Genomic DNA, 23,070 nt, shown 5'->3' with positions numbered 1-23,070 from the left:
ATATCTGGGTGGAGTGGAAACCGGCAAAGCAGGAGCCCGAGAAGTCTTTCCGTGGAAATTCCCACTCCCGTGGAGACTCACAGCAGCCTCCGAAGTTTGGTCCTAGCCAAAGGGGTCACAGACGACACTCTGTGATCCCAGTCTTGGCAAGGAAACAGCAGTAAAAGAGCCCACACGAGCCGGTGGGAGTGGCCAGGACTTCCCTACCTATTCCTCCGCATTGGATGGAACCCTGGAAGCTGCTGCAAAACAGACCCACATGAAGTATCTGTTGCTTACAGGCAATTTTTCAAAACCAGCCTTTGTCCAGTCCAAAGGCGAGGGGGGACGGAGTGCGGGTGGGGTCCCCAAGTGGGACTCTTGCCTTCCAGCAAGGTTCAGCCCCTAGGACAGGTATTTGCAGGAATAAAGGCAAGGCAACCACTTACTGGCTGCCTCTGATTCCCGTTTGGTCTGCCCTAGGATGTAGGACACAGATGCCAGGCAGAGATAGCTATATTCTGTCCTTGTCCCCTCTGCAGGGGCCCAAAGCTGAGCACTAAATTACCTGGGAGCCTGGGGAAGGCAGTAAGAGTTAGGTTCCCTCGGTTTTTACTGTCATCCCCTTTGGAGCTTAATGTCTGGCTTCTTAGCCTCACTTCCTCCTGGTCTCCATTCTCGGGACTCCGGGACTGAGGGAGGCCTCCCTGCTTTGGGCCCTGGGGTTCCTGGGCACCTCTTTCTGCCAAGAGGTACCAGTGGGTCACCTTCTGCCTAGGGGATGGGCACAGGCTCACCATCTTCTCTCCCACCGACCGGCGGACCTGAGCAATTGAAGAGTTCAGTGTCCCCATCTGTAAACCTGGAGACTTGAATGACCAACATTTCACCCACTCTGGTCCTTAAGACAGCTTCCAGCTGGGCTGTGGTGACCCACACCTTTACTCCCAGCACTCTGGAGGCAGAGGCAAGCGGATCTCTGTGAGTTCGAGGCCAGCCTGGTGTACAGAGAGCATTCCAGAACAGGCTCCAAAGCTACAGAGAAACCCTGTCTGGAACCCGCCCTCCCCTGCCCCCCCCCCAAAATACTGCTTCCTACTGGAATCTAAAGTGAACAGCAGTAGCCACAAGTCCTTCCTGGGTGTGCATGCTGAATGGCCCTTGGCCTAGTAGAAGTGGCTCCATGATATCTGACTACAGGGACTCTATTGGTGTCAAAGCTGGGCCCTCAGAGTTGGGAACCTGGGAGCCAGCAGGGAGGAATTTTGGATGGGAATTCCTGGCCTTATTCTGTCATTTTTACATTTTCCTCAGGGCAGGGCAGGAGCAGGCCCAACTGGGGCTCCAGGAACAGACCAGTGTGAAGCCCCTTGTTCACCTCACAGGATAGAAAGGTTGACTCAGGCATCACCTGATTGAATGGGGGTAGTTTTTCCTGGGCTGCAGCAGGGAGTAGCTGTGAGTGAGTCATGAGCCTAGGCCCCCAAAGGCAAAAGTATGACTTCTACTACTCTCTTTCAGGAGGGGGGATGGAAACTGACAGTCTGCCAGCACCCTCCCCAGGCTGTCCCTGCTCTTCCACAGAGGCCCAGGTGCTCCATTTCATCAGATGAAAGATTCAGGCAGCAGGAAGCTGTAGACCCTGGTGGTCAGAGAGGGGGTTGAGTGTCTGACCAGCCTCTTGAGTGCCTCTAATGGCTTCTACTTAGCTTGTTTGTTTTTAGTCTTTTGAGACAGGGCATTACTTCTGAGACAGGTTCTTACTACTTAGACCAGGCTACCCTTGAACTCACAGAGATCTGCGTACCTCTGTCTCCAGAGTGCTGGAATTAAAGGTGTGTGCCACATACTCGGCTAAATAACTTACTTTAATTTACTTTTTTGAGGTTCTTAGACTAGAACCTAGGGACTCATGCATGCTAGGTAAACACAGGACCGTGGATACATACCCTAATCCCCTCCTGAGTTCACTAGGCTGGCTAGCTAGTCACACTTGCCCAGTCTAATCATCTCTCTTAATGTTTGAACCCAAGAGACAGGCAGGGGGGCACTTTGGCCACCTTGAGCTCCGGTGCATAGCTCAGAGAAGAGGTTCAGGGGAGCAGGTTGAATAGTCTGTTGCCTAGCCCCGATCTCTGTCTTAGGACCTCCTAAGGGATGGTGACCCTCAGCCAATGTATTTCAGGCTTTTGCCAACCCCGAGGACGCCCTGAGACATGGAGGCCTCCAGTACTACAGGAGTGATCCCAACGTGGAGCGCTGCCTCAGGTGAGTACCTGCCAGTGTCTAGGACGTGGCCACAGACCTGGCTGCTACCTGTCCTTACTGAGTTTCTGAACTGGGGACTTGAGAGTCACCTGTGTGTCTAGGGTGTCCATGGGCTGGATTTCCTCTCAGACAATTATAGTTTGCTCATTACATTTGTCTTGGAAAAGAAAATTCTCGCAATCCAGAATTAGAGTTAGTTCAAGGTTGATGGTGTATGTCTCAGATACCAACACTTGGGAAGCAGGAAGCTCAACCAGAGTTCCAGACCAACGTCAGAGTGAGACCATTTGAAGCAAGCAAACAGAAAATAAAATACAAGTGGGATATAATGGCTCACACTTGTGAGCACTGCATTTGGGAGGTACAGGCAGGAGTGTCAGGGGTTCAAGACCAGCCTCTCCTAGTAGGGAATTGTCCCTACAAGTGGATCTCCGATTTCCACTTGTCTCAGTGCATGTGCGCACTCTCTTTCTCTCTCTCTGTCTCTCTCTGTCTCTCTCTGTCTCTCTCTCTCTCTCTGTCTCTGTCTCTGTCTCTCTCTCTCCTCTCTTAATGTAAAAGTTAATCTTTTTTTGGGGGGGGGGGTTTCTCTGTGGCTTTGGAGGCTGTCCTGGAACTAGCTCTTGTAGACCAGGCTGGTCTCCAACTCACAGAGATCCGCCTGCCTCTGCCTCCCGAGTGCTGGGACTAAAGGCGTGCCTCACCACTTCCCATCGTAAAAGTTACTTTTAAAGTGAATCTTAAGGTTAGGTATAGTGGTGCACACCCATGAGGCCAATGTCTTAGAGTCTGAGACAGGAGAATTGCCTTGGATTCTAGGCTGGTATGGGTAAAGCCCAGTCTCAAAAAGCAAAACCATCTGGGTGGTGGTGGCACATGCTATTAATCCTAGCACTTGGGAAGCAGAGGCAGGAAGATCTCTAAGTTCAAGGTCAGCCTGGTCTACAGAGCAAGTTCCAGGGCAGTCAGGGCTACACAGAGAGGCAAGGAAAAAAAAAAAAAAGCAAACAAAAATGTCTTGATGTGTAAACATCTTCTGGAAACTAAAAGTTGATTTTTAGCAGCCAGCTCAGTATTGGAGTTTGGGAACATTTCTTTCCTGTCTCACCAGTCATCCAGAATGAGGAGGGGGCACTGGGGTGATGGGGACAAGGAAGATGGCAGCTGGAACTGGTGAGACATGAAACAAACCGCCGAACACAGCTCCCAACATATCCCCTTACGTCACAAGCAGAGATGGGTGGGACCGTGTCACTTCCATAACAGAATTCCCCTCTGCAAACAAAGATTGGGGAGGGGTTCCTCATGTTTTTCTTAGCCTTTGACAGTAATGTACACACTTGTGGTTTTAAAAAAATGACAACAATGTGTCATAGGAAGTGAGACTCCAGGCCACTCTACCCTTTCCAACAGAATGAAATACCGGCTAATCTGTTTAATGAGCACCTACTATGTGGCAGGCACTGGCTGGTGTCATGAACAAATGGCCTTGCACAACCATGACCCCTTCCCTATTGGTGACTCTTGGTTGTCTAGGCCATTCTGAGCTACTGAGAGGGAAAGGCTAAGTGGCCCCGGCAGCCATCCCAGCCAGGGGTGGTGTTTTGTTGTCTCCTAAAGGCTTAACCTTATTCATGGAGGACAAAAGAAGTATAAGGGACCCTGGAATTCCCACCTACCCAGTAGGATTTTCCTTCTTCTTTTTAAATATTTTTAAATTTATTTTTATTTTATTTTTATTTTATGTATATGAATGTTTTCTCTGCATGCCGGTATCTGTACTACATATGTGCCTATTGGATCCCTTGGAACTGGAGTTACAGATAGTTGTAAGCCTCCATAAGGGTGCTGGGAACTGATCCTAGTGGTCCTCTCAAGAGAAATAATGTTCCTAACCCCTGAGCCATCTCTCCAGTTGGCTTTTATTTCATGTCTTCTCTAGTACTGAAGCTTAAGTGGTTGATATTCAGTCTAGTATTTTCTAAACATTCCTATGTAATAATGCTGTGGAGCCACTTGGTGACATTCATTCAGAATTCACTAGGTACTTGGGTTGGGGGGGCTCAACACCTGGGTATCTGGAAGCCTCCTGACTCCACAGAACTTCACAGACAGTTGAGGGTTGGAGGTGAAGCCCAGGGTGGTAGAGTACTTACGTAAAATAGAGTTGGAGGCTAGCCTGGACTACATGAGACTCTATCCTACGGAAGGAAGGAAGGAAGGAAGGAAGGAAGGAAGGAAGGAAGGAAGGAAGGAAGGAAGGAAGCCAGTCACTCTTTAATCCCAGGAGGTGGGAAGCAGAGGCAGGAAGATGTCTGTGAATTTGAGTTCAGTGTGATCTACACAGTGATTCAAGCCAACCAGAGCTGTGCAGTGAGACCCTGTCACAAAAAAGAAAGTGTCAGCTGAAGGTGCAGAACCAAGAATCACACCAGCTGCCCACCACTAGGAACTGGCTGAAGAGTGAGAGACAGAACAGTTTAATATTAGAACCATGGCAGGTGTCCCCTGGGCCACACTACTGTGTACCAGGAAGCATGGGTCATAAATCTGCCTTGCAGATTAGCACATGCTTGAGACAAGCCAGGTGGATTTTGGGGGCCATCAGGGACCAGGTTTAAAGAATGGAACCCGGGTGACTGGAGAGAGTGTCCAGTGCTTAAGAGCACTTGCTGCTCTTGCAGAGGACTCAGGTTTGATTCCCAGCACCCACATGTACCCTTTTCTGATCTCCTCAAGCATTAGACACACATGCATACATGTAGGTAAAAGTACTTATGTAGAAAATAAAATAGATAACTTTAACTTTTTTCTTTTTGTTTTTTCGAGATAGGTTCTCACTATACAGCTCTGGCTGTACTGGAACTCATTATGTAGACCAGGATGGCTTCAAACTCAGAGATATGCCTGCCTCTGCCTTCTGAGTACCGGGATTAAAGGCATGCATACATCACTACACTCAGCCAAGAATTTTTTTTTTTTTTCCAAGACAGGGTTTCTCTGTGTAAACAGCCCTAGCTGTCCTGGAACTAGCTCTGTAGACCAGGCTGGTCTCGAACTCACAAGAGACGGAATTTTTTTTTTTTTAACATTAAAAAAAGAAGAAGAATGGAACTGAGGCCATCCGTAGTGGCCTCACCTGGAATTCTAGCACTGAGCAGGTGGAGGTGGCAGGATTAGGAGTTCAAAGCCAGCCTTACTTAGCTGCTCAATGTAACATCAGAGACTATATGAAACAGGAAGGAGGCTAGTCCTGGGGAGCAAAGGAGGCCCAGAATGTGTAAGCAGCAGATGAAGTCCTGAGGGAGTGTGTGTTGCTGACATGGGTGTAGCCATGCTAAAGACTAAAGCCTCAGACTCACAGAGATGGCAAAATATTCCTCACGTAAGGTTCAGGGATAGCAAAGCCTTCCCTAGGTGAGGTCAGCGATGGCAAAACCTTCTTCTGGTCCCAGTGTGAACATTGACAGGATAAATAAAAACTAGTAACTGAGGCCGGGTGTTGGTGACGCACGCCTTTAATCCCAGCACTCGGGAGGCAGAGGCAGGCGGATCTCTGTGAGTTCGAGACCAGCCTGGTCTACAAGAGCTGGTTCCAGGACAGCCTCCAAGGCCACAGAGAAACCCTGTCTTGGGAAAAAAAACAAAACAAACAACAACAACAACAACAACAAAACAACTAGCAACTGCAGCCTCCTGCAGAATGTTTCCAGCTTAAGACAGCTTTCCCACACAGACCTCCTGCCCCCGCGCCCCAATTCTGTACATACTAAAAACCTGGTAGAGAGCGAGTGGCCCAATGACCCCAGCTTTTCTGTATGTGTGTCTGTTCTTTCCTTCATTCCCTCCTGCCCCAGTCAGTTCAAGTCACAGCCTTACTGGATAAGTACCAGCCACGTTCTAGTCCCAGGACACCTGCCTGTGCTTGCAGATGTAAATGTGAATGTGAATTTCCATGGACTGTTGCCCCAGCAGGAACACCTGACCCAAGCTTCCTCTTAGGCTTTTAGCCCGAGGAAAGCAGTTTGCCAAGAGATTTGGCCCCCAGGTGCAAACTTCCTATGTTCTGAAAATGACATCCTGCCTGTCCATTTATCAATAGTGGACATGGGCTCAGAGAGGAGAGGACACCTGCCTGTGGCCTCAGCTCCATGGTGGCCTCTGGTGGAACCCTCATTTCTCACTAGGGTCAGAGAGGGCCTGTGGCAGGTTGTCAGCTAAAGGAGACTGAGGAGCAACTCACAGCTGTGCCCACGCCAGAACTGGTGATTTGGGGTGGCCATGGTGGCCCTTCTATCTGCTTTCCTTATTTTCTAGGTACCAACACCCATGACACCCCAACACTGAGGAGAGATAGCAGGAGACAAAGCCTCAGCCCCACCCTTACTGATCCTCTCCGCACATCCCCCTTTGGCACCAAGCAGTCATCCATGCACCATGTGTGGGTGGTGAGCTGGTGGTGAGCTGGAGAGGGAACATGTTGCCGCCAGCTGCTGTCACTGCCTTGACCCGGGGGTCACCAGAGATCTCTCTCCCCACTGCAGTCTTTTGCTGCAGTAAAACAGCTTTGTTCCAGCCTGTGTGGAGGGAGTGGGGCAGGCTCAATGCTACAGGGGGCTATGCAAGTCTCATCTGGTGGGAACTGGCTTTGGGTGACGTTTGCCTCAGAATACTGGCTATTATTGGAGTGACACATTTCTCCCTGTGCCAGTACGTGACTCCCTCCATGTCTCTGTTTGGATACTATAGCAGGGGAGGAGACGTGAGTTTTATTTATTTATTTATTTTATTTTTTTCAACATCCTGATTTCCCCATTTCTCCCTGCCCCCAGCACCACTGTGGCTTTGTGGGGCCCCATTGTGGTTTCAAACAGATGAGGGAGGTAGGCACTGGGTCGGAGCTCCATCTGCTTCCAGCCACCTCTCCCCACGTGGGCCACCCCTTTGCTGCCTGGTGGGGAATTCAGGAAGTGTGTATTCTTTACTAGGCCCACCTCACCAACCAGGGGCCTGCCACAGACCAGGGACTACTCCTCCCATCCCTGTGTCCCAACCTTCCCTTCCTGCTCGTCAGGTTTGGTCACATTTGTTCTAAATATGGCTTTATTTTGTTTTGTTTTTGAGATAGAGTCCCAAGTAGTCCACGCTGACCTCTAACTCTATGTAGATGAAGATAACCTTGAACTTAAGTTCCAGGCCCTAGTGGAAGAAAGGGAGTGGTGTGGTGTGGAGTGTGTGTGTGTGTGTGTGTGTGTGTGTGTGTGTGTGTGTGCGCGCGCGTGCGCATGCATGCATGCACAGTCGTGTGGGGTGTCCGGTGTTTGTGTGTGTATGAGAGTGAGAGAGAGAGAAAGAGAGAGAGAGAGGGTGTGTCGAGGCCAGAGGAGAACTCTGATCCTCATTGTGCAGCAATCCATCTTAACCACCAAGCCTTTTGATTTGGGTTTTGCTTTGGTTTGTTTGTTTGTTTTTGTTTTTTTTTGAGACAGGGTTTTGTAATGAGTTTTTTTTTCTGTATCACCAGCCAGCTCCCAAATAATGACACAAGGCTTCTAATTAATTATGAAAAACTTAAAGTAGCCCATTTATATTAATCTATGTCCTATCAGGTGCCATCACCTCTCTTCCGTCTTGTATTTCCTGTTTGTTCTCTGTGCTGGTTCGTCCCTTCTCCTTTGTGCCTAGATTTCTCCTCCTTTTCTTTTCTCTCCCCAGAAGTCCTGCCTATACCTCTTGCCTAGCTATTGGCTATTCAGCTCTTTATTAAACTAATCAATCAGAAGACACCTTGGCAAAGACACATCTTCACAGTGTACAAATATTCTGCAACAGGGTTTCTCTGTGTAGTCCTGGCTGTCCCTGAACTCACTCTGTAGACCAGGCTGGCCTTGAACTCAGAGATCTGTCTGTCTCTGTGCTGGAATCAAAGGAGTGCCCCACCACTACTGGCTAAGGAAAGAAGGAAGGAGGAGGGAGGGAGGGAGGGAGGGAGGGGGAGGGAGGGAGGGAGGGAGGGAGGGGAAGTCTTATTTGCATCCCAGTCCTGCCTCAACTCACTCACTAGCAAAGTATGACCAAGATTTACTTATTTTTATGTTATATGTGACGTGTGCTTACTTGCATGTATGCATGTGTGCCTGGTACCTTCAGAGGCCAGAGAAGGGCATCAGATCCCCTGGAACTGGAGTTACAGATGGTTGTGACCCATTCTATGGGGGCTGGGAACTGAACCTGATTCCTCTACAAGAGCACCTAGTACTCTTCACTCTGAGCCATCTCTCCAGGCCCTGACCTCGAACTCTTTATTTTTCCACCACACCCTGTTTTAAGCAGAGCTGGGGATAAGAACTCCACCTGCTAAGCTTTATTTCCCCTCAGGAACTTTTATGCCTTGGCCGGATTTCATTTCCTCCTATGTTATCAGGCCTCCTTCTTACCCGTCTCCCTTACTTCCCTCTTGTGTACTTTTCTCCAGAAAACAGGTCAATTTTTGAACTTTGTGCGGTTCTTACCTCAGGGACTTTGCATATGCCGGGTACTGTTGCTGGATTTTGGTGGCTACATGGCATCTCCTCGTGTTCTCTCTCTGCCTACCTTTCCCATAATTCTCTTCGCCTCCTAGTACCGCCTATCTGTCTTCCTGCCTCTATTGGCCAAACGGTGTTTTATTCATCAGCCAATTAGAGAATCATATATACAGAAGGACATCCCCCATCAGGGTACTTGCCAAGAAGGTTCTTCATCTGCCTGGCCAGCTTCTTCTCGTCATTTAGGCTATAACACATATCTCTACTACTGAGTACTGCCCCAGTGCCCTGCAGCATTGGGGTGCTGTGTGCTCTAGGCCTCTCTCTATCAGGCTCTGCCTGCTTTCTTTCACTCAGTAAACAGCTAGTGGCTCTTGCTAAGACTAATTTTCCAGTGGGAAACAAGACAAGGCCTCTGAAGTGGTTCGCCACACAAGTGCTGGGGCCAGGCTGGGCTGGCCAGTGGCCTGGTGCTGCTGGCCAGATGGACTGCAGCTGGAAGTTAGATTCCCCGGACTGAGTGATGGGGCCTGTCTTGGGGAAGGTCATGGATCGGTCACTGGGTTTGTGTTTATCTAAGTGGTCATCGATAGCTCTGGGCAGTCACTGTCCCTAGTTGATGGGGTTTGACTGCCTGGTTCATTTTAGAGTGAGGCAACAATCCAAAAGGGGTCATGGACACTGAGTGACAGCTGGTGAGAGTTTTCTTCCTTGGTCATTATTTATGGTAGGCTTGTCTGCAGTCTTCCCACCAAGCATGCTTACAAAAGAACCGGATAGCAAGCCTGAAGGAAGGGAAGGATGGCCAGTACCTGTGCTTTACTGGGCTGGTGAATGGAAGAATTCTATGCTTAGTCCTGCAAAGATGATGCTTAGTCAGCTTTTGGGGTGGAGAGGGACAGAGACAGCACGGGACAGGGCCCCAAACCTGCATTCAGAGGGCAGGTGGGTCTCAGTCCTGACAAGAGGAACACCTGGCACTCACCTCTGATCCCAACCCTATCCTCTGAGTCCTCCCTTTTCTGCCTGATATCTGAAGGACAGCCTGGGGAAGGGGGCAAGGACTGGGTCCATACAATCCCTGTGGTATGTTGAGAAAGCCCTGAACCAGCGGTGGCCTCCCTGGTCATGTGCTGTTAACAGGGCTTTGAGTCTCAGCCACTTCTGGATTAAAGCTCAGTCACTGTTCCCCTTGGCCCTGCAGCATCTAGTTTATTGGCCAGCAAGGGATTGGGGTGTCTGGCAGTCCCAGACTGGTAGGTTGGGAGCCCCAGCACTAAGCCTGCTGACTGTACCCCTCTGCTCCCCAGAGCCCACCGCAACGACATGGAGACTATCTACCCCTTCCTCTTCCTGGGCTTCGTCTACTCCTTCCTGGGACCTGAACCTTTGATCGCCTGGATACATTTCCTTGTTGTCCTCACAAGCCGTGTGGTACACACGGTGGCCTACCTGGGCAAGATGAACCCGAGAGTCCGCTCTGGAGCCTATGTCCTGGCCCAGTTCGCCTGTGTCTCCATGGCTCTGCAGATCCTCTGGGAAGTGGCCCACCATCTGTGATGAGTGGCTGAAGCCTCTTCAGCTATTACATTGTCGACAGAAGCCATCGAGGCTGAACCTGGGGACTTGGTGTCCCTTCTAGAACAGGGATGGACTCTGGTCCTGGGTGTGTGTTCCTTAGCCTCTTGGGATCTGGATGAAGTACCCAATTAGAACCACTTACAGATGAGTTGTCAAGACTGACAGAACATCCTTAACCTCACAAAAGCCTTAAACACCACTCACACTCCCTCTTGCCCCTTAAAACTGAAAGGACACCCAGGCGGTGCACAGCTTTAATCCCAGCACTTGGGAGACAGAGGCAGGCAGATCTCTGTGAGTTTGAGGCCAGCCTGGTCCACAGAGTGAGTGCCAGGACAGCCTCCAAAGCTACACAGAGACCCTGCCTTAAAACAAAAACAAAAACAAAAAAAACAAAAAAATGAACCAACCAATCAGCCAGCCAACTGAAAGGACAGGGGATTCTCCAACATAGCCACCATTCCATCCAGGGTTAAAGATGAAGACTTCCAGGCAGTCCAAGGAGAGACACCTAGCTCTGGTGTGTGACCCAGGAAGTCTTCACAAGAGGCCAATCGATGGCCAGCTCCCTCTCAGGCTGTGGAGTTAGGGGAGTGGGCAGGTCTGCATGTCCCTGCTGCCACCCCTGCCTTTGTTCCAAGTGCCTTAGTCAGTATGGGCTCTGTAATGGGGAGTGCTCACAGGGAGCTCTGCCTGCCTGGTCAAGGCCTGAGCTCCCCAAAGGCCATCAGTCAGGGTGGGCTTTATCTGACCAACTACTGAAAGAAAACTTTGGGTCTCTTCAGCATCTGTGATGTTTGAAGATGCCAAAGTGTGTGTGTGTGTGGTGTGGTGATGTGTGGTGTGGGGTGGTGTGTGGTGTGTGTGGTGTGGTGTGGTATGGTGTGGTGTGGTATGGTGTGGTGTGGTATGTCTCCCTCCAGAGTCCCCCTGAAACCTGTTCATGGTTAGTCATTAAATAGTAATGTGTGACCTGTGAATGCCCCGTGGTCCCTATTTCCAATGTCCATAATGTCCTAGCTGGCCTGGTGCCTGCTGAGAATTTTGGGGATTTTGGTGTTTCTATGTTTTGCTTTTTGAGACTGGGTTTCACTTAGCCCAGGTTGGCCTCAAACTTACAATGTAGCCGAGGACAACCATGAACTAACAGCCTGCCTGTATCTCCTAAGTGCTGGGATTATAGACTTCCGCCACCACAGTGGGTTCCTTTCTGGGGCCAAGCTAGCACAGACGACAGGCTGCTCCGGGGAAGTCCCCTTCTTCAGCAAGGAGATCCCTTATAAGGTGCTTGGCTTGGGATCCTGTCCTGCCAGGTGACCTTCCCTGCAGCTCTGCCACCTGGTAGATAGGATGCTGTTTTTCTCTACAGCTGGAGACCACCTGGAAGTACAGGGGCTGCTCCAGAGGCTGGGACAGTCAGGTTCCCAAGCCCTGCCTGCCCTCCAACCAAGGCTGATGCCTAGTGTCCCTACCCCTCTTCCCAACGGGGACCAGAGATCTGCTCTGTGAAGCGCACAGCACACTGGGAGTGGATGACACTGCCCTCTGGTGGTGAGATGAAGCCATTGTTCTTGGAGTGCTCGTCTGAGGAAAACAAAAACCAAACATGGCCTCCCCACACACTTTGAGTGCCAGCTGTTTGCTGAGCATTAGGCTGGATGTGTCTTCATCTGTCACCCCCACCCCACTGCCCCATTTAATACTTAAAATAATTTTAAGAAGGAGGCATTTGTACATTTTAGAAAAATCAGGTGAGTTCAGGTGGTATGGCCAAAGACCATTTCTGCATTTTCATATTATGTATACGGGTGTTTTAGTGTGAAGGCATGTCTGTATCATATGTGTGCCTGGTGCCCATGGAGGCCAGAAGAGGGTGTTGGATCCCCTGGAACTGGATTACAGACAGTTGTGAGCCACTATGGGTTCTGAGAATTGAATCTGAGTTCTCTGAACCACTAAGCTGTCTATCCATTTCAGCATTTTAGCTGAGGGATTCAAAGCTCCAAGGAGAGAGATGACTTGTCCTGAGTTCCTGGTCCAGGACAGGAGAGAACTCTGCAAGGTAGGGCCCAGGAGGGATGGGGCCCAGAGAGGTCTAAGCAGGACAGGTGGACATCTGTCCATTCTGTGTTTTCCCTCTTGGGGAAGGTGGGCTTGTGAGAGCCAGGTGTTCCAGTAAGAACCTTCCAGTTGCCTGGTGCAGGAACATATATCACCCATGACTGCATAATCTGGGGTCTGGGTGGTGGAACTGGACCACTGCAGTAGGACAGGCAGCATGGCAAGGAACTGTAACAGCCCCATGTGGGGTAAGGCTGGGACCACTGGCCAGGGGTCCTCTGGGATAGTGAGGCTGAGGTCCAATGGGGAGGTGAGCATGCTGACACTGGCCAGGAAATGTAAAGAAATTCAGTTGGGCTGGGTGTGACAGCACACACCTTTAATCCCAGACAGAGGTCAGTGAATCTATGTTGGAGGCCAGCCTGGTCTACAAAGTGAGACCTTGTCTCAAAAATGAAAGAAAACCAAAAAATACAACTGTGAGGGTGGGAAGAAGTCAGCCCCAGTGTGCCATGGTATGAAATTGGGGTTAGAGGGAAATCGGGGTAAGAGGCTCCTAGGGTGGTCAGGGAGAACACACAGTGGCAAGTGGGCTGGGTGGGCTGTTATATGACCCTTACTCTCCAAGTGGCTTGGGCAGCGAGTATCCTAGCTATGCTCAAGAATAAGAGAGAGGTGGGGACAGTGGCTCCAGCAGGGTGTCACTGGGCTTAGTGGCTTGTTCTGTTCGCATCCTCATGGTAGGGAGTGCAGTGAGTAGTCTCCTGGCTGCAAATCTGGGCTCGAGACAGGCTCCAGCCTGCAGTACAAGACAGAGCAGGTGCACTGCCCAGGGAGGCGCCTTGGCCAGTACCACCTCCTGAACCAGCCAGAGGTGGCAGGCAGCACACAGTGCCTGCATACCCCTCCAACCCTGATACCACATCAGAAACTCTTGCTTTCCTCTGGTTTGGTCTCTTGTCTGAGAACATCCATTTCCCAAAACTTTACCCAGATAGGACCAGTCTCTCCTTGCCCTAGGATCAGAGACTGAGAAGGGTGTGGCTGAGTTTATGAGGTCCTAGTGTGGAGCAGACTGAACAGCAGCCTGGAGCCCTAGAGTCCCAGACATAGGAGTTGGGCAAGGACTTAATAGGCCTCTAGGAGCCTGGGAAGCTAGAGCTGTCCCTAGTTGATGCCCAGTGTCTTGGGGACATGCCCTAACCTCTGAGCAGGAGGCCAGGGCCAAGATAGAGTTCATATAAACTCAAGGGCCAGTAGCCACACTGTAATCTTTTTTAAAATAAGTCTTTCTGCATGTATGTATTCTTTGTGTGTATATGTGGGCACATATGTGGAGGCCAGAGGACAACCCCAGAGTCAGTTCTCTTGTGGGCCTAGGGACTGAATTGAGATCCTCAGGCAACAAGTGCCTTTACAATCTGCGGGCCCTTGCAATCTGTAGACTAGGCTGGCCATGAATTTGCCGGAGATCTGAGATTGCAAACATGCGGCAGTGACATTAAATTTAGTATCACCTTGCCATTCTACCTTCCTGGACACCTTGCCATTCATGCAGTCAGCCTGGTTTTGGGGTAATTATTTTCCCAGGGTGCACTGCATGTGTTTGCCTAGGTATCTTCACACATAAGTACCAACTGGAATCACAGGCTAGTGCCACCACATCAGCTCGCATAGATTTCCTTTTGGTCTCAACTTGTAGCCCAGGGTAATCAGTAACTCACCATGTTGCCTATGTAAGCCTAGAACTCAGTATAGGCCAGGGTGGCCTCAAGATCAAATAGCCATGTATGGTGGCAGACACCATTAATCCCAGCAATCAGGAGGCAGAGGCAGACTGATCACTACAAGTTTGAGGCTAACCTGATCTATGTATGCAATGAGACCGTGTAACAAACAAAAAACTGAATAGTCTCATGTTTTAGCCTAAACTTGCCTCCAGATTTAGCCAATCCACTTGCCCCAGCCTCCTAAACCTGGAGATTACAAGTGTGATAGGGTTTTTTTTTTTTTAAGATTTATTTATTCTGTGTGTTATGTTTTGCCTGTATGAATGTATGTGTGCTAGGGGGTGTGTCTGGTGACTCGAATGTCAGAAGACTGTAGTTTCAGGTAACTGTGAGCCACTATGTGGGTACTAAGCACCAAACTCGAGTCCTCTGCAAGAGCAGCCAGTACTCTTAATCGCTGAAGCCATCTCTCTAATCCCAGAAATGTTTGTTATTGTTTTTAAATCAAAGGTAGTTAGCGAAGCAAGGACTCACATTCCTGAATCTTTCCTTCCCCAGTTTCATCCTCAAGAGATTAGCCAATCACATCAGATTGTGAGGTTGTGCTCCCATCAATGGGATGAGATGCAGTCTGTGCTTACATCCAGGATAAAGGAAGCCATGTTGGCCTGGTTGTTTTGGTAGCCTGCCTGGTTTGGGTTCTGACTCATCCTTTTTGCAAAATGAATACTAGGCTGAGATACTTTGGCTTTATTTGTATGTGTTCCCTTGTGCTACACTGGGATTATTTCTAATGCAAGTAAGAGTCACCATGTCCAGGTTTTTAAAATCTATTTGTGAAGCTTGAGGTACCTACAAGCATTCTAAAAAGATGGCGTTAATTTGGATAGGATACATATTTTTAAAGTGTTTTTCATTTTCATCTGAGAGAAATTTACAAGGGTATACGGAAAGGAGGGAGACCACCTTTGCCTCCCAGAGGAAAGCACCAACCATATGATGGTTTTTTCATCCCCCCTTTTTTAATTATTGCAAATTTTAAGCACATATCTGAAATATAACACACATGTCATGTAAGACAGTGATCCTGGCTTCGGGGTCCACTGTCCTCCTTAAAGCACATGCTGCCTTTGGCATTATTTTCTTTCTCCCAGGAGATGCCGCCATGGCCATTGGCACCAGCCACGGATTTAAACAACTTCACTTTGCAAAGTTTGAGTGAAGAAAATAATGAGTCTCTGTGAGGTAGTTGTTTTTGACGACTTGACTAAAAGTGAGGGTCATGTGGGAAGAGGAACCTCAGTTGAAAAAAAAAAAAAATGCCTCCATCTGGTTGACCCGTAGGGACCAGGGAGACAGCAGGAACAAGGCCTGAGTTAATCCCACAATGTCTGAAGGGCAGTTCCTGCAACCCCTTTGAAACTTACCCAAGTATCTCCAAGGATAAAACCTCAGCCAATTAAAAGTGTACTAATATAATGCTGCTTGTTTAACCAATTATGTCTGAGATGACCTAACTGTCCCTAAAATTCCTCTAGCTGTGCTTACAAAGAAGCCTGCACACTCCTCTTGGGGTCGTTGACATTTTGTACAGGTGAATGACCCCACATATGCGGGTAAATACATGTTCTTGCTCTTCCATACTATTTGAGTCTGGAGTCTTCTTTTAGCATTTCCTTGGAGCCTACACCATGTAGAAACATGTCCACAGAAGCCAGAAGGCAGCAACAGAATGAGCTTTCGACCTGGGACTAGAGTCCCAGATGGTTGTGAGTCACCATGTAGACAATGGGAATTGAACTTGGGGCCTGTGGAAGAGCAGCAGTTGCTCTTAAGTACTAAACCCTCCAGCCCCTAAAGGTTTGCTTTTTTTAAATTATGTATCTCTAGCCAGGAGTGCTGGCACATGCCTTTAATCCTAGCACTGGGAGGCAGAAGCAGGTGGATCACTAAGTGTGAGGCCATCCTGGTTTACAGAGTGAGTTCCAGGACAGTCAGGAACACACAGAGAAACAAAAAAGCAAACAACAAAATTGTGTGTGTGTGTGTGTGTGTGTGTGTGTGTGTGTGTGTGTGTGTGTGTGTGAGTGTGTGTGTGTGTGTGTGTGTGTGTGTGTCTGTGTGTCTGCGCACGCGCACATAGCCACATTTGAAAGCATCAGATCCCCTGGAGCTAGAGTTGGGTGCTGGGAATGAACTCAGGCCCTCAGCACTGCTGCACCATCTCTCCAGTCCCACAGAGGGAGTATTTTGACTTCTTCAGTGTCCACGAGTCACTCTGCTCCTCCACAGTAAAAATGGCTGGACATGTGGCTCACTTGGGAGAGTACTTAACTAGCTGGCATGAATTAAGTCCTGGGTTCCACCACATACACCAGGTGTGACAAGGCATGAAGGGCCTTGCTCAAGGCTCTGAGCCACAAATTGGCTTTTTGCTGGTATTGTCTTTTCAAGAATCAATCTCTCTCTCTCCCTCTCCCCTCCCCTTTGTCTCCTGTAAGAAATAAAAGCAGACACAATGCCCCCTCTTCCTTTGATCAAATAGGCAAAGCCAGGGAAGAATGAAGTCCAAGTGTCCCTGGGCTGTGGCAGCCTGGTATGGGTCCCCAGGAAGCTGTTCCATAGACCCACAGCCAGGCACAGCAGGGGCAGGAGAGTGTTTGATAAATCCTGCACTGCAGAGAGGGCGGGTGCCCCTCCCTTGGCCTCCCGGAGGAGCATGTGCAAACTATTAGGTTGGTTTATTTTTTCTAGAGTGCCAGAATGGAAGTGACATTGACATCCTCATGGTCATCCGTGGGAACACAGCCTCCAGCATTTTCCAAAGCTGGCATTTCTGGGGCCCACCTTCCAGACCCCCACTCAGTGGGACCCCATGTTGATAGCAGCCAGCCAGCCTTCACTTCTTTGTTGGCAGGCCTGGGGGTAGAATGGAATGGAGAGATGGCTCAATGTTAAGAGTATCTGCTGCTCTTGCAGAGGACCCAGGTCCAGTTCCCAGGGCCCACATTAGCTAGCTCGCACCTGCCTGTGACTCCAGTTCCAGGGGATCTGATGCCTCTTCTGGCCTCCATGGGCACCTGCAGCTCCATGGCGCAGGCACCGACAAGCAGACATGTACACATGTGCATAAATAAAAATAAAAAGACAGGATGGGTCGCATTGAACTTTGGGTCCTGTCCCCACATCCACTCCCAATTAAGTGAGTATTGCTTTAGGCCACTCTACATCCTGTGGTTGGACTGTTGCTGATAAAGGGAGAAACAAACACTGTGTACTGAAGACCCTGCTTAGGCATCAGTAGAATACCCGTTTCTCTGCCTTCAGCCTCGGCCAAACAAGCCCATATGACCGAGGTCCCCGCTGCCAAGGAAGAAGCCCCACCACATTTATATGTCACCTTTCCCAGGAATGCTACACATCCAAAGACCATGCTGAAACCACCAGGGCAAGGTCCCTATGCTGGATTCCAGTGGGGAGTAGAGGAAGAAAGCTAAAAGATGTAATGGAGAGAGTGCAGACTGAGGCCTCATTTCACCCGGAACTGCAGCTCAACATCTGCTTTTCTTACCCCTTCAGATGGCATTTCATGTAACCCAGGCCTCCCCAAAGTCACTGTAGCCAAGGAGGACCTTGAACTTCTTTTTAAATAAATCTTTTTCTTTTTGTTTTTTTTGAGACAGAGTTTCTTTGTGGCTTTGGAGGCTGTCCTGGAACTAGCTCTTGTAGACCAGGCTGGTCTCGAACTCACAGAGATCCGCCTGCCTCTGCCTCCTGAGTGCTGGGATTAAAGGCGTGCGCCACCAACGCCCGGCAAATCTTTTTCTTTTTAAAAAGATTTTTTAATCTATCTATCTGTCATCTATCATGTATACTGTGTTCTGTCAGCATGTTTGTCTGCAGACCTGGAGAGGGCACCAGATCTCATTATAGATGGCTGTGAGCCACCATGTGATTGCTGGGAATTGAACTTGGGACCTCTGAAAGAGCAGCCAGTGCTCTTAACTGCTGAGCCATCTCTCCAGCCCCCAACTTTGAACTTCAGATCCTTCTACCTTTCTCAAATGCTGGGGTTACAGGTGTGAACTACCATGTCTTCTTTTAGGTGGTGGTAGGAATGGAATCCAGGGCTTTGTGCACACTAGGCAAGCAGTCTACCAACAGAGCTACACCCCCAACCTTCTAATACCTTCTAAAGAAACGGCTGGAGAGATGACTTAGTCCTTGACTGTGGAAGCATAGAGAGGGAGCTGAACACTAACATATATGCATTCATTCTCTCTGCTCTTGACTATGTGTGTCACCTGGAGTATAATGTAAATCCTTTCTCCCCTAAGCTGCTTTTTGCCAGCTTATTTTGTCCCAGCAGTTGGAAAGGAAACTAGGGTATCCTCCATGGCCATACTTCTGCATGCTCTGTAGTAAGAATTTAATCCCAACATCAGCTCCCACACTCTAGGAGTGGTCACCCATCCCCCATACCTGTGAAGGAGATGTGCCCTGGTCAACCACTCCTCCAGAACCTCTAGGTGTCCCCAGGGGGCTCAGGATTGGAAATGAAGCCTGGTACAGGTTCTGCCTTCAGCCCCCTCTCCCACATGGGGGCCCTGAAGGATGTCAGCACCGTACCTGAAGAACAGGTGTGCAGGCAGTGAGCCCCACCGAAGTTGCTGTGTGAGCCAGGACAGGCCAGCACCACCTTCAAATGGCTGCCCACCAGGAGGGCTGTGACCCAGCCAGCCGTGTGCTGCACCCTCTGGGAGCACCCGCCATGCCTTTCTGAAGTCTCATGGAGCTTAAGAAACATGGTTTATTCCTTAAAGACAAAAGCTTTTTGGTTTTAATACACAAGTAAGTGAGTTCCTTGGCGGACTCCTGTTCCGCCTTCCGGCCAGGCCACTCCAGGGACCTCAGGCCACAATCTCAGCCACCATAGACAGAGTGATGTTCAACTGCACTTCCAGTACCCAGCAGGCCTCTGGAACTCAGGAAGCTGGGATGAAGAGAAGGCACAGGAGAAGCTGCCCAGTGTCTCTGGGGACAGGAACAGACAAGGCCACTTCCATTGGTGCTGTCTATCATTGGGCCAGGAAGGAGGCTGGATCCAGCGCACACTGTCAGTTCACTGTGGGCACCTGGCTGTGGTGGAGGCTAAACTCTTTGGCTTTGAGGCGCAGGCTGGCGATACTGTTGGCCATGTTGACCCCGGGGGTTGTAGGACTTGAGCCTCCGGGGCTGTAGGGAGGCACAGAGCTGGGGAGACAGGAAATACAGGAACCCATTGGTGCATCTGGTTAGTCTCACTTCCCTTGAGTGATGAGCTCAGGGTGGCCCTGGACAGGGTGGCATGGTAGGGGGAGGGGACAAGCATCCAGAGATAGCACTGGGTCAAAGGAGCCTCCCTGGCCAGATGTAGTGGCTCACACTGCTACAATCCCAACATCTGGGTTGCTGAGGCAGGAGGATGGCCGAGGCCATCTTTTATTTGTTGGCATTCCTTTCTGGACTGAGGCCCTCCTGATAGGGGGACATGTGCTCTGTTTCGTACCACTGCTCTGTGCCCAACATTTCTGGAAGAGGACGGATCAGGGAAGGATACAGGAACCATACAAACTAACCCACCCAACATTCTCTCCTGAGGCTCATGGCTACGGCAGAGCCTTCTCCACATGTGAACAAGTAAGGGGATGGAAATTCTGGGGCTGTGGGATATGGCAGCCCAACTCCCTAGCACGTTCTCCTTTCCGCCATCTTGGAGGGAGCCATTAAAGACTTAGTTTATTTTTTATTTATGTGTATGAGTGTTTGTCTACATGCATGTCAGTATACCATATCCATATAAGTGTCTTGTCCCTGTGGAATTTAAAAGAAGGTGTCAGATCCCCTGGACCTGGAGTTACAGATGGCTGTGAGCTGCCACGTGAGTGCTGGAACTGAACCCAGGGCCACTGTGAGAGCAGCCAGTGCTCTTAACCTCTGAACCATCTCTCCAGCCCAAGGAAGGTGTTTATTTTATTTGTTTGTTTTAAACAACAAAGCCACTCCTCTACACGGCTCTGGACCTTGCCAGGATCACAGTACAGAGAAACTTGTCATCGGCACTCACTGTTTCCTGCCTGGAGGGTGGGCATGGTGCTGGGTCTGACTTGAGACTTCCTGCAGCCTTCTAGTTACCTCAGGGCTGAGCCCACACTTTGCTCTCCTCCAGACAGGCCTGGCTTCTTCCCTTTCTACACCAACGCTTGTGTAGACACACACACACATGCTCATACTTGAACACCCACCTGCACTGTCATGTAACACACTCATCATACACTATCCAAGCTTCCCTCACAGAGGTGGCCTTCAAGATCTCAAGGGGCTCCAGCTGCCCCTGTTGGCCCAAAGAGCTCCTCAGTCTCACCTGTAGGGGGATGATGCTGGCCAAGACAAATATTCCGGGCTCAGCGCTGTAGGTCGGGGAGCCACAGGCTGCTCAATGGCAGCCTCCTGGCCATAAGACTTGAGCAGTGAGGCAGAGCGGGTAGCCAGCATGGCACGTTCATTCCGGCGAAACTTGGCACGGCGGTTCTGGAACCAGACCTGAGAGAGAGGGTGTGGCAAGCATCCCTGTGGATCTGGGTACATGACTATGCTGTCCCATCCCTGAGCTGGTGGCTTCATTCTCTGACCTTTGACTCCCAGCACAATGTAGGACACATGAAAAAAAAAATCAATGAACAGGTAAGCCTTTGGGTCCCGGGATAACAAGGTCAGGTGGGCACCCAGGGTAGATCTGGGAAAGAACGGCCGAAAAGTTAGTAGTTTCTTTTCTTTTCTTTCTTTTTCCAAGACAGGGTTTCTCGGTATAGCCTTGGTTGTCCTGGAATTCGCACTATAGACCAGGCTGGCTTCGAATTCAGAGATCTGACTGCCTCTGACTCCCAGTGCTGGAATTAAAGGTGTGTGCTACCACTGTCCAGCAAAAAGTTAATTTCCTTGTGAGAAACTTCATGCTTGGCACTGCTCTAGGCTTTCTTCTCTGTGTGGATGTGGTGTGTGCATGTACATGTACACACACATACACACACACACACACACACACACACACACACACACACACACACACACGGCCAGTGACCACTATTAGATCTCTATTTTGTTCCATGATTTTCCTTTTCTATTTGTTTGTTTATTGAGAAAGAGTCTCTCACTGAGCCTGGAGCTTGCCTGGTCTAGACTGGCTGCCAGTGATCCCCCAGGATCCTCCTGTCTCCAGCTTCCCAGCACCGGTGTTGCAGTTGTACACGGCCTCACTCAGCTTTTTACATGGGTGCTGGAGATATGCACTTGGGTCCTCATGCCATGGCGAGCACTTTACCTGAGGAGCCATCTTCCCACCCCCTGCCCTACATTTTTATACAAATGCCAGTTCCCTGAACCATAACACAGCCTGCACTGTGGGTGCATCTATTCATTTGCAGGGAGAAACTGATCGGGGTTAGACATCTCGCTCCTTCCATGTCACTAGCTGTGGCAAGGCTTCCATCTGGATTTCATTCTCCTGGCTCCAGATGCTCTGAGCTCACCCCTGTCTTCCCTAGCCAGTGCCTGCACTGGGCCACCAGTGGTCTCCAGCCTGGGTGAGGACTCTCTGGGAGCCCTGGATGGGTCCTACTTACCTGGACACGGGCCTCGCTGAGGTTGACACGCCGGGCCAGCTCCTCACGCACAAAGGCGTCAGGGTAGTGCGTGCGCTCGAACACTCTCTCCAGTGCCTGTAGCTGGCTGCTGTTGAATGTGGTTCTGTTCCGTCGCTGTTTCTTCTTTCGTTTGTTGGCACTGCCACGGCCTGGACTGGGACAGTCACCTAAGGGAAAATGGAGGGTCAGCAGAGTGGCTGTACGGTGCTCACAATACGCCCTGTGACCCTGTCTGGGGACGTTTGCAGTATCAGCCATCTGCTCCTCTTACACTGGCTGTCCTGTGTCTCCCTCTGCAGGTGGCCTCAGACCTGAGGGTTAGAAAGTGTCCTCTAAGCTAACCTGCTACCTTTTGCCTATGTCCATTCATCACACACACCTATTAATTTATCCATCCATCCAGACACCCATTATTTGAGACCGTGTCTCTCTCTGAACTACAGCTAGACAGACTTTGTGGCCAGCGAGCTCCCCAGGATCTGCCTGTCCACACCCCCACCTTATGCTGTAGTTACAGGAGCTGGGCTTTTCACGTGGATGCTAGAGACCTGAACTTACTGAGCTGCCTCTCCCAGCTCCTAAATGTGTACTTTAATATCCAGGAAACATCACTTGCCACAGTGCCGTGTCCAGTGGACAGGAGGGTGTGAAGCAGAGCAAAGGCCCCAGCTTCCCCAGTCCCGTGCCCCATGGTTTAGACTGCAGCATACAGACTTAAAGGCCAACACTGCACACTGCCATGCCACGAGTGCTAGGCTGCTTTATTTACGAATATTCTGGAGTCATCCACCTCAGTTCTGCACACTTGACTGCTTCCCCTCTTGTTCCTCTCTCTACCTGCAGGGGCCAGTTCTTTAATTAGCTTTTTAAAAAGATTTATTTTATATGCATTGGTGTTTTGCCTGAGTGTGTATCTGTGTGAGGGTGTTGGGTGTAGCACAATTAATAAATACCCAAAGACAGATATTGGGGTTAAAGCTGAATATCAGAGAAGCAAAGCAGTCAGCCACTAGAGAGTTCTCACCTCCACCAATGCTCAGACAAACGGGTGATGCTGTCCTCAGAGTGCCTGCAGACTACAATGCTCTCCACCAAACCTCAGACTGCACTGCACTGAGCTCCTTCCTGCCTTACATTCCTCTCTAGTGCTGGGATTAAAGGCATGCCACCCCAAGTACTGGGACAAAGGTGTGAGCGCTGTGTGTCTTTTAGACTGATTCACTCTCATGTATGTCTCTGTCT

At 49.9% G+C, this 23,070-nt stretch overlaps 2 protein-coding genes across 6 annotated transcripts in view; one reads left to right on the top strand and one right to left on the bottom strand.

Annotated features, from left to right (window-relative positions):
- The window catches only part of Ptges (prostaglandin E synthase), a 48,194-nt gene extending 32,405 nt beyond the window's left edge, over nucleotides 1-15,789 (top strand). For all 5 annotated transcript variants that reach the window (XM_027423219.2, XM_027423220.2, XM_027423222.2 and 2 more), the window contains 2 exons: nucleotides 2,165-2,247; nucleotides 10,085-15,789. In XM_027423219.2, coding sequence (XP_027279020.1) covers nucleotides 2,165-2,247; nucleotides 10,085-10,334 — 333 coding nt within the window. In that variant the 3' untranslated portion in view covers nucleotides 10,335-15,789. The remainder of the gene's footprint in view (nucleotides 1-2,164; nucleotides 2,248-10,084) is intronic.
- Nucleotides 15,790-18,960: 3,171 nt separating this feature from the next.
- Prrx2 (paired related homeobox 2) overlaps nucleotides 18,961-23,070 on the bottom strand; it is a 38,002-nt gene continuing 33,892 nt past the window's right edge. The window contains exons 2-4 of the mRNA XM_027423218.2: nucleotides 21,808-21,995; nucleotides 20,550-20,728; nucleotides 18,961-19,399 (exon numbers count right to left, since the gene is read on the bottom strand). Coding sequence (XP_027279019.1) covers nucleotides 19,264-19,399; nucleotides 20,550-20,728; nucleotides 21,808-21,995 — 503 coding nt within the window. The 3' untranslated portion in view covers nucleotides 18,961-19,263. The remainder of the gene's footprint in view (nucleotides 19,400-20,549; nucleotides 20,729-21,807; nucleotides 21,996-23,070) is intronic.

This window comes from Cricetulus griseus, chromosome 6 (assembly GCF_003668045.3).
Source record: "Cricetulus griseus strain 17A/GY chromosome 6, alternate assembly CriGri-PICRH-1.0, whole genome shotgun sequence".
Classification (NCBI taxonomy): domain Eukaryota; kingdom Metazoa; phylum Chordata; class Mammalia; order Rodentia; family Cricetidae; genus Cricetulus; species Cricetulus griseus.
Note: the sequence above shows the minus strand (reverse complement) of the source record. Positions and strands in the feature narration are given on the sequence as shown.